This window comes from Xiphophorus maculatus, chromosome 12 (genome assembly GCF_002775205.1).
Source record: "Xiphophorus maculatus strain JP 163 A chromosome 12, X_maculatus-5.0-male, whole genome shotgun sequence".
NCBI lineage: Eukaryota > Metazoa > Chordata > Actinopteri > Cyprinodontiformes > Poeciliidae > Xiphophorus > Xiphophorus maculatus.
In genome coordinates this window covers 2,842,168-2,852,731 of record NC_036454.1, presented here as the reverse complement: position 1 = coordinate 2,852,731, position 10,564 = coordinate 2,842,168, and the positions used below count along the sequence as shown (strand labels likewise).

The window sequence follows — 10,564 nt, the reverse complement described above, 5'->3', positions numbered from 1 at the left end:
TATTTTCTAGCTGATTTATAATTAGAATTTTTTATTTAAGTTGTTTTTCAGAATAGGGTTTTGGCTAGTGATTCACTTAATTAGTTAATTCATTTCAGTTTGGGACATGAGTGTTTCACAGTATAAATAGGTCTCAGGTAGATCATTATGCACGTGGGTGGTTATATGTTTTTTGTTTTTTTTACCAGTCCCAGTCTCAGTCCCAGTCTCAGTCTCCGTCCCAGTCTCAGTCTCAGTCCCAGTCTCAGTTCCAGTCTCAGTCTAAGTCCCAGTCCAAGTCCCAGTCCCAGTCCCAGTCTCAGTCTCAGTCTCCGTCCCAGTCCCAGTCTCAGTCTCAGTCTCAGTCTCCGTCCCAGTCCCAGTCCCAGTCCCAGTTCCAGTCTCAGTCTAAGTCCCAGTCCAAGTCCCAGTCCCAGTCCCAGTCTCAGTCTCAGTCTCAGTCCCAGTCCCAGTCCCAGTCCCAGTCTCAGTCTCAGTCTCAGTCTCAGTCTCAGTCTCAGTCTCAGTCTCAGTCTCCGTCCCAGTCCCAGTCCCAGTCCCAGTTCCAGTTCCAGTCTCAGTCTCAGTCTCAGTCTCAGTCTCTGTCCCAGTCTCTGTCCCAGTCTCAGTCCCAGTCAGCCAGTTTGTCATCAGTTGTCAGTCAATCAGTAACAGAACCGGTGCAGGAATCAGAATCCTGTGAAGCCTGTAACCTGTTTTGCCTGAACAGTGAAATAAAACAAAGAACTGCATTTCGACCCTTTTTTTATCTATTTGGACCCCGTAAGCCAGAACCCACGGTGCATCAGTGACTATTTGAGTTGAATTCACCTTTTGTTTTGATCACCTTTAAGTTTGAAGTTTTTTGATTTTTGAGTTTGAGTTTTGGACAAATAGTTCCCTCCCAGTCAGGGAAAAACCCCACAGGCTGCGATAATTGGGCCAAGACAAAGTCTAAAATCGGCCATATTCAACACACCACCAACTAACACACTGCAGGACGTTGTAAGATTGTCGTAAAGGGAAAATCGGGGCAAAGAAAAAAAAGTCTTTAGCGTGAGCACCAACATGCAGAAGCATTATGTGACGTCCCCCTCCAGGCCGCAGCAACATTGCCAAGTCTTAAACGGTCCGCGGAAATAAAAAGGTTGGGGAGAACTGATTTAAACCATGGCTGACTTAGCAACTCATGTTTTCTTTCACACTTTCTGCTCAGCAACTTCATAATGTTCATGCAGTTTGTTATAATATATGAACTTCTAAAACAACAGCATAAGAAATAACACATAACGAGTTTAATGATACTGATCATAATGTTTGGTCAAGAAAGCAGGAAGTTTGTAGTTCTGTAGACATCACAACTTTGTGGTAAGGATGTGGTGAAGTCACTTCAAGTTTCTGTCTACAAAGATTAAATGGCGTGTGTGAGTGTACAAACTAATAACCACTAATATGTAAATATTTAGAAAATATATATTTATAGCTGAACTAAAACTGGAATAGTTTTGTCTGATTTAATGACATGCATTGAGAAAACAATGTGATGGGTTGATACAATTATCTGCTTCAGTTTAATTCATAAGATGTGTTAATGCAAAATAAAAATATTCAGTAATAATTAAACATAACGCAATAAATTCACCTCAAAGACCCTGAGGAGGCTGGTAACAACCAACAACCAATCCTGAGTGTCTGCAGGAGTCGTGTCTTTATTTGGTGTTGTGTGAGTTGAATTAAGCTCTGATAGGCTCTTTAGAAAAATCCTCCTTCAGATAATCAGATATTAAAGCAGCGTCAGGCTGAGATGAAACCATTTCTACATCTAAAACAAACCTGCAGGTTTATTTCACCCACTGAAAAAACCAAGACCTGAGAACTCGTCAGCTGGTCAACGACTCTTCAGCAAATCAGGTAAAATGTTCACTTTCTTAACTCTGTTCTCTCAAATGATATATTAGACCATCATTATGATTTAAACTAATCTGGTTTTAGATGATTAGATTAGTGTTATTATGTTTGGATTGTAACTAAAACTGACTCGTCTCTGTTATCTACAGTTTCTGCTGTTGCTCTGCTGCTCTGAAGTCGACCAACACGGACAGAAATGGTAAAGTAAAAACAATCTGTTGTACTTTTCACCAAAAACAATCATTTTAAAACTCTGCTAAACAATAAACTTCATAATAAGTAGTATAAAAGTGGACAGCTGAGTGTACCTTTAACCAAGAAGTGAAAATAATCATTTTTAATAATTTACCGTTTGGAGACAAATGTTTTAAAAGTTAAAACCAAGAGAAGAGAAGAGAAGAAGTCCATCAATTAAAAACCTGGAATCCAGACAAAGATCTGAAAAACTGTTTATTAATCATTCAGGTTGAGACTTTTGAGACATGGAAGAATAATATTAACAAAAGCTGATGCAGAAACTGTCATTGGAGGTTTTTTTTCTATTTAAATAAATGAATAAATAGGAGCATTATTGAAATAAAAGATTGACTTCTTTCCAACCTGTTTTTACAGCTGAAATTAGTAAAATAACTAACTAAACTTACTTTAGCAGTTTTTTTCTGGCATCTAATCTCTAGAGTATTTATTTTATCTATTTATCTTTGTAATTATTTTCTGTGCAGATAATTTTTTAGTTGTTCTTTTACCAAAGGAGTATCATTTCATACAGTATCAGTTGAGTAATTTCTTGACTCGATATGGTGGCAGGAACTGGGTTTGGGTTTGGTGAGTGAAGCTAAAAGATGCACGATTACAGAACTGTGTGTTACCTTGTGGTCAGGTTGGCAGCTTTTAAATAATATAAAATCTGCTTTCTATTTGACTCATTGTAATTTTGATGCCAGTTTGTTTATTGATCTACAGCGTTCTGTTCATGCATCATAAACCTCATTAATTACTACCTTCAGTTCAGAAAAACATCTTTAAATAATAAAAATAATCTGAATTTGTTACAATTTTCTACATTAAATAAATGTGTTTTAGAAACTAATTTGTCTGACATTTAAAATTAATCGAATTCTGAACCTTAAACAGTTTTTGCAAAGTTTTCTCAGCAGGTTTGAAGTTGAATCGTTGACTGGATTTTTATTATTCCTAAAACAATTAGCAAACAAAAAGACACAAGAGGAAAGACTTTACCATTTGCTGCAGCTGCATGTTTGCTGCATTTGCTGGAAGGCTGTATTATATTACGATTATACCTGATAACTTTGATTTCTGTTCCTCTTAGTTGCCGTTGCTGTTGCTGCTGGTTGCGTCCTCACCCAGTGCTCAGCATGTGGAGAGGAACCAGCCACCAGATGAAAACGGTACGAGGGAGGAGAGTTGAGCCTTAGAATAAAAATTTGATTCTTGTTTCTGGATTAAACAATAGAGAAATCTGTCAACAATTAAAGGCTAAAACATCTTTAAAACCAACAGTAAAAATCCTAACTAGTCTTTGTCTTTCACAGTTTCCTTCCTGAAACCAGATCCAGCAGATGATGTTGCTAAGATCAGAGCTAACGTGTCTGTCTCAATAATCCGACGTGTTCTGACTTCTGCTCCGTTCAGACAGAAAATCCCAGTTAACTCGACGCTCCCAGAGTTCGGTAATACAGGAAAACTGCAATGGAAAGAATGGAAGGGTTCCCCTCCAAATGGATCCGTTTCCATTCAGAACAGCTACGCCAAACGAATCGACTACATCTGCAAAGTCGGATGTCATTCTGGGTTTTACAACCCCAGCAAAGGCTCTTACTGCCACTACCCCAATAAAAAAGAAGAGCATCGTTCCTCCTCTTTTCAAGTCCTGGTGAATGAAGATAATTTTGAGATCTTGCAGTGGAAGGAAGGTTCTTATGGTTCTGTTCCACAGAATGCAATCAGAACCTGCTCCAGTGAGGAAATATATGTAGGGAAGAACAAGTACGGACTGGGGAAGGTTGATCCGAAAGATAAATGTTTTTATCTCCCCTGGGAGGGAAGTGAGTATTGGTACCGGTACTATGAGGTTCTGACCCACATGAAGGCTGAAGATAATCTCATCTCTGATGTCAAATATCACACAAATCAAGCTAAAATTTTGAAAGAACCTCCAAAAACCCTCCAAAGCTCTACTACCACCAACCAGGACCTCAATCCTGTGACAAAAACAGTTTCTCTGACTAAGACAACCACAGATGAGAGACGGTGGGACATCAGCTCCTCCATCACTGCCGGTGTAACAACGTCCATAAGTGCAGGAATTCCCTGCGTTGTGGATGGAAATATTGAAATCAATGCAGAGACGACTCATACGTTCTCAGGTGGAAATACCTGGACAGAGCAAATCTCCCACTCTGTGTCGATACAGCTTACCATACCACCAAACCACAGCTGCACAGTAAAGATGGTTGGTTATCAGTACAAGATGGACGTTCCCTTCACCGCCGTCCTCAAGCGAACCTATGAAGACGGAGAGACCAGATCAGTTACCATCTCTGGAAATTATCACGGAGTCCAAGTTGGAGACATTGAGGCTGAAGTTGAAAAATGTAAACCTTTGTCCAACTCCAAACGCTTCATCCTACAACAACATGATGTAGGATATTTGGAGAGTGAAAACCTCCTGAAGTAAAGTTAGCATGACTTTACCAGCAGAGCTTCAGCTTCATTTATGCTTTTTTATTCATACTCTTTGAAACTGTAACCATGCGGTTAGTCAAAGGAGTGACTTTATATGCAATTCTGATAAAAACCCACAACATTTTTATTAACTATCATCTCATTTAAAGTTGATCTAGAAACAGACAAGCTTTAAAGTTTATGAATGTACCCTGTGAGCTATTCTATGCAATTTATTTGGCATTAATAAAGCTTATAAGCAATGAAAATGAATTTGGTGTTTTAATTATTGATCATCAATTATAACATGAACTCCTTTTCAAAATGTATAAAATCAGTGTTTAAAAATAAGGTTTGTCCATTTTCACTTCTTATGAAATAAAAAGAATATTTTTAAAAACACATTTAACTATTGGTTTCATTTGTTAGCAGCTCATTACGCTTATTTTTCAGAGGCTTAAACAGATCAGAGAGCAAACAGAGAACATTTATCAAAGGACATTTATACCTTAAAGTTAACTTTGTTTTCTCAGGAGACAGTAAAAATAGTTTTAAATGTTTCTCTGTATATTCTGTTGACTCAGTTTTCCCAGAATGTATTCCTGAGGCATCTAGAAAAGGCCTGGAGTGTCTGCTGATGGATCCAAACGCAGCAGGCTGAGATGTCAAGTAGAGTTGAAGATTTAATGAAAGAAAGAGGATAAAAAAGATGATTATAAAAATCTCAGAGAACGAAGGGAGCCAGAGAAGAACAAAACCATAAATCCAAGGAGAGGAGCGGCAGGGAATCAACGGGGCGAGAACGGGAGGAACCGGCGAGGAGCGAGAGGAGAAAAGGTGCACAAGTCCTGGGAGGCTGAACTCTGGAAGGAGTTAGCTGATTGGCTAACTGATTAACCCTGATTAACCCTTTCAGGGTTAGAGGGGAGAGAGAGAGGTGCAGGGGCGAGGAAATGAATGTAACAATAAAAGCAACACTAAAACATAATTAAATTAGAGTAACTTAGAATAACTAGACATGAGAAATAAACTAGAATCACTAAGAACTGAACCAAAGAAAAACAGAAACAAAACTGATTTAATCTAAATAAAAAACTAAATAATGAAACTAGAATCAAATCAAACTCCAAAACAACCAGAGACCCTTTAACGAGTTTATATGAGCCTAAAATATCCACCGTGACCTGGCATTAAAACTAATCTCTAATAAAACATTTCAGAAGGAGGTCTCAGGTTTTTAGGCTGATGCAGACTTTTCATAAATAGGCGTAAAAACGGAGAAAAAATGAACTTTGTTTCAGTTGTAGTGGTAAAATTTGTCCATTAATATTTATGAAGAAAGTTAAAAATGATATATTAAATGTATCTTTTTATGCTTTCTTGGATTCCGTTTGCTTTACAAAACGTTTGCAGCTGGACTAACGTCTGTCTGCTGATGATGTTGAGTATGAAATAATTCTCTCACAGCCTCATTCTGTCTGATCTGTCAATGACCCAATTTCAACTACTTAATTATAAAACCCTACAGGAAATTATAAGTCAATAAGCTCCAGTTCCTGCTGTCTGGATGTCGTAGATCTATAACTCTAGAACATTTCTTTAAGAAAGTCCTGCCTGTTATTGCTGCTGATCTGATCCAGATAGTAACTCATCGCTCTCATCAGGCGTTTTCCCCCAGGCTTTGAAAATAGCAGTAATCAAACCACTTATAAAAAAGAACAATCTGGACAAATCACTAATGCAGAATTACAGGCCGACCTCTGACCTCTGACCTCTGATTCATCAGCAAAGTTATTGAAAAAGCTGTGTAAACAATTAACTAGCTTCCTAACGATAACCAACCACTTTGACTCCTTCCAGTCTGGTTTCCATGGTTACCACAGCACAGAGACCGCCCTCATAAAAGTGTTCAATGACATCCATATAAATACGGACTGTGGCAGAACCACAGTGCTGGTTCTGTTGGACCTCAGTGTCGACCATGACATATTACTGAATCGACTGGAGAGTTGGGTCGGACTCTCCGGTCCAGTGCTTAACTGGTTTGAATCCTACATAAAGAACAGGGATTTCTTTGTTTCAATTGGAAACTTTTCATCAAAGAGGTCAAAGGTCACATGTGGGGTACCCCAAGGTTCGATCCTAGGACCCCTTTTATTCAATATTTATATGCTCCCACTAGCTCAGGTTATAACAGGAAATAATATTAGCTGCCATAACTATGCAGATGACACACAGCTCTACATTACGATGTCACCAGGTGACCTTTGACCCCATCCAATCACTGAACAGATGCTTAGAGCAGATAAATGTGTGGATGTGCCAAAACTTTCTCCAGCTGAACAGAAACAAAACTGAAGTTATTATTTTTGGACCTAAAGAGGAAAGATCTAGAGTTATAGATCTAGAGCTATAGATCTAGAGCTATAGATCTACAGTCAATGCACAGCTTCAGTTATTACAACTAAAAACCAGCGATCAGCCCGAAACCTGGGAGTAGTGATGGACTCTGACCTGAACCTCCAGAGCCACATAAAGACAGTTACAAAGTCGGCCTTCTATCACCTGAAGAACATCTCCAGGATTAAAGGACTAATGTCTCAGCCAGATCTAGAGAAACTCATCCATGCCTTCATCTTCAGTCGTATTGATTATTGCAACAGCGTCTTCACAGGTCTGTCCAACAAATCAATCAAACAGCTGCAGCTGATCCAGAATGCTGCTGCTGGCGTTCTCACTAAAACCAGGAAGATAGAGCACATAACACCAGTTTTAAAGTCCCTACACTGGCTCCCTGTAGCTCAAAGAATAGACTTTAAAATACTGTTGTTAGTTTATAAATCACTGAACAGCTTAGCACCACAATACATTAAAGATCTGCTGTTGTTGTATCAACCTTCCAGACCTCTCAGGTTCTGGTTCTGGTTCTGCTCTGCATCCCCAGAACCAGAACCAAACGAGGAGAAGCAGCTTTCAGCATCTATGCACCACAAATTTGGAACAAACTTCCAGAAAACTGTAAAACAGCTGAAACACTGACTTCCTTTAAATCTCAACTGAAAACCCACCTGTTTAGAATTGTATTTGAAATGTAATCAATTACAAATTTATTGATGGAACTTGACTTAATGCTGTGTTTTGATTATTGATTCTATGTTGCATTGTGTTTCTGTGTTTGTAATGATGTAAAGCACTTTGAAATGTCTTGCTGCTGAAATGTGTTATACAAATAAAATTTGATTGATTGAAGTATAAACAGTGGCTCTTTGTCAGGAATTTATGTTCTTTAATTCAGTGATTCTATTTTCTTTGTATGTTTTTTTTTTTTGTAAATCTTTGTAGCTTTGTTTTTATTCATGTTAGTTTTTAGTCTTTTAATCAAACTTAATTTTATTAATTTTTCTCTATCATGTGTCTGCTTGTGATGTGATTGTTGTGAAGCACTCTGATCAGCTGAGGTTGTTGTAAATGTGCCATATAAATAAACTTTGAAGTGACTCTTTATGGATATGATCAATAAGGGTGTATCGGTGCATTTTGTACTTGGCGTACAGATTTATATTTAAATGCCATTCTGGTAAGGAAAAAAAAGTGTTTTAATTTATAACTTGAATACTGGAGGTCCATGGACAAAGTTTCTTAAAAAGATTCTCCAACTGATCACAATGTTTAAGCCACTTTGGTTAGAATATTTTTCACTAGAGAGCGACAAATCTTCCATTGACCCACCTGTTTAGGATTGTATTTGAAATGTAATCACTTACAAATTTATTGATGGAACTTGACTTAATGTCGTGTTTTGATTGTTGATTCTATCTTGCTTTGTGTTTCTGTCATGATGGGTTTAAGGTTTCTAGCCCACATGCAGAACACAAGACAGGAGAGTTGGAATCAGTTTGAGTGATTTATTAAGATTACACAATTATCAGGATGTGGCAAAGTGGTCTGGTCCAGGGAATCAACGGTAACGGGCAGCAGTGGTTCGCTGCGAGGGGAAGAGCAGACTGGTGAGTTCAGGGGCCGTGGGAACATGGAAATCTCAGATAAAACACTCGTTGTTCTTACTTGTGGTGATTGGATCTGAATCTTGGAGGATAACTGAGTACGTCCAGGGTCTCGGTCTCTTAGTGGGTGCAGGAACAACGGAGGAGTGCGGCGGAGAACGGACAGGTAGGCTTGGGTGCAACGGAGACACAGAGGAGTGGTTCGACCGCCAGCCGTGGGATCCAGGAGATACTTGTAAACAATGGAGAGGTGAGTCTGGGAGCTCGGGCAACCAGTGGGTACTTTCCACGGCGTCACGAGGGAGGTTCTGAAACCAGGAAAACTGCCAGGGTCTGATCAGCGGGTCCAGTGTGTCAAAGGGTTCACCTGAAGGCAACAGAGAATCACTGGAAGGCTCAAGGTAACGAGGAACACAGAGACAGGGCTCAATGGGCTCAGATGTACCGTGACTGGCAAACACTCAGGCGATGCTGGACTGGCGGTCAACTCCTTAAGTATGCTCCGCTGATGAGGGTAATCGATGACAGCTGAGGATGATGATGACACCATCGCACTCCAACCGGAACCTGTCGCCATCTGGTGGTAAGAGGTGGAAAAGGCGCACAGGAAAACCCCACCAAGAGAACCAGAGAACCCCGGAACATAACAGTTTCTGTGTTTGATATGATGTAAAGCACTTTGAAATGCCTGGCTGCTGAAATGTGCTATACACATAAAATTTGATTGATTGATTGATTGATTAGCCTTAACCAAACTGACTCCCTAGGATAAACTCCAATCAGCGCAATCATTTGCAGAATGTAAGTTAACAAATGGAAAAAAGTTATTGTTCCTAATGTTTATATTTTTACAACATAACAGCTAAATAAACATCGCTACAAAAGTAGCCACAAAATCATAATGCCAATAATATAATTACCAAATTCCAAAAATGTCCTTTATACCCCAAATTACAAATATGATATTAAGGATGCTTAATCATCTTTTAATCAAACCCACCAGTAGGTGGCGCTGTATTATTGACAAAAGTGTAAAAATTACTTAATGACTTTAAAAAAAATTTTAAAAATCACATTTACCCAAATTAGCTCAAATTTTCATTTCAAAGCCCTGAAATGTTGGTTTTTGGCAGATTAATTTAAATAAATACAGTTCTGACATGTTTACCTAAATTCAAAAGTTTGATTAAAATGTTCTCTACTCTGTGGTTTGCTACTATGTGTCACATTTCCTGCTTTTTCATCCAACACCTTAATAGTCTAAGCATTGTGTAACATCCAAACTGTCATATTTCATTTGTCCTTTGCACACTAAATATGAATTGGTTTTTCTATGAACATTCACAATTTTAGAAATACCTATTCTGGCACCTTGGACACGTTTGTCATGTTTAGAGGGACTCAACATCTCTTTGAGATCTGATCATCTTACAGTTTTAATATAGTTTTAATATTGTAATGTCCGGCCTCTGAAGCTTGGGCAATTTTTTGTTCTGATTTCTCCATTCATCTGCATCTGGTCATTAAGACATATCCCATAATGTCAATTTGGTAACATAACTTCTCTTATCATGTGGTGATAAGCAGTTGTAGTGCACAACATGCTAACTAATGTTACAACCGTAGACATAAAGATCAACAAAAAGAGTTTTCTATTTTAAATGTTATTCTTATTGCACGATTTTATCAAATGCCTAAATGACCTGGAGTGGTAGTTTGGATAAATCTTCCCAGTGGGCAAAATCCTTTGGAATATTTTATTTTTAATTATGAAAAACAAACTTACAGGAAACATAGCAAACACAGGGAGCCAGAGTAGAACAAAAACAGAAATCCAGAACAAAAGGCAGCAGGTAAACCAGGGAAGTAATGGGATGATATTAGGAGGAACCAGTGAGAGGTGGCTGTGGAGAATAATAATAATAAAACTAGAATCAAACCTCAAAACAACCCAGGACCTGATAAAACAGGTCTTCTGGTTTAAGTCT

At 38.5% G+C, this 10,564-nt stretch overlaps 1 protein-coding gene across 1 annotated transcript; it reads left to right on the top strand.

Moving 5' to 3' along the window:
• The first annotated feature begins 1,804 nt into the window (after window positions 1–1,804).
• On the top strand, window positions 1,805–4,841 carry LOC102235791 (natterin-3-like). Its single transcript, XM_023343329.1, has 4 exons — window positions 1,805–1,890; window positions 2,037–2,086; window positions 3,218–3,296; window positions 3,441–4,841. Exons 2-4 carry the CDS (start codon window positions 2,084–2,086, stop codon window positions 4,583–4,585), a joined length of 1,227 nt encoding a protein of 408 aa, XP_023199097.1. The 5' UTR covers window positions 1,805–1,890; window positions 2,037–2,083; the 3' UTR covers window positions 4,586–4,841.
• Window positions 4,842–10,564: the final 5,723 nt, after the last annotated feature.

What these genes read in the sequence shown, in the direction of transcription:
- LOC102235791 (XM_023343329.1), top strand. An exon ending in CCAGCCACCAGATGAAAACG is followed by an intron (nt 3,297 to 3,440) that starts GTACGAGGGAGG and finishes TGTCTTTCACAG; the next exon opens with TTTCCTTCCTGAAACCAGAT.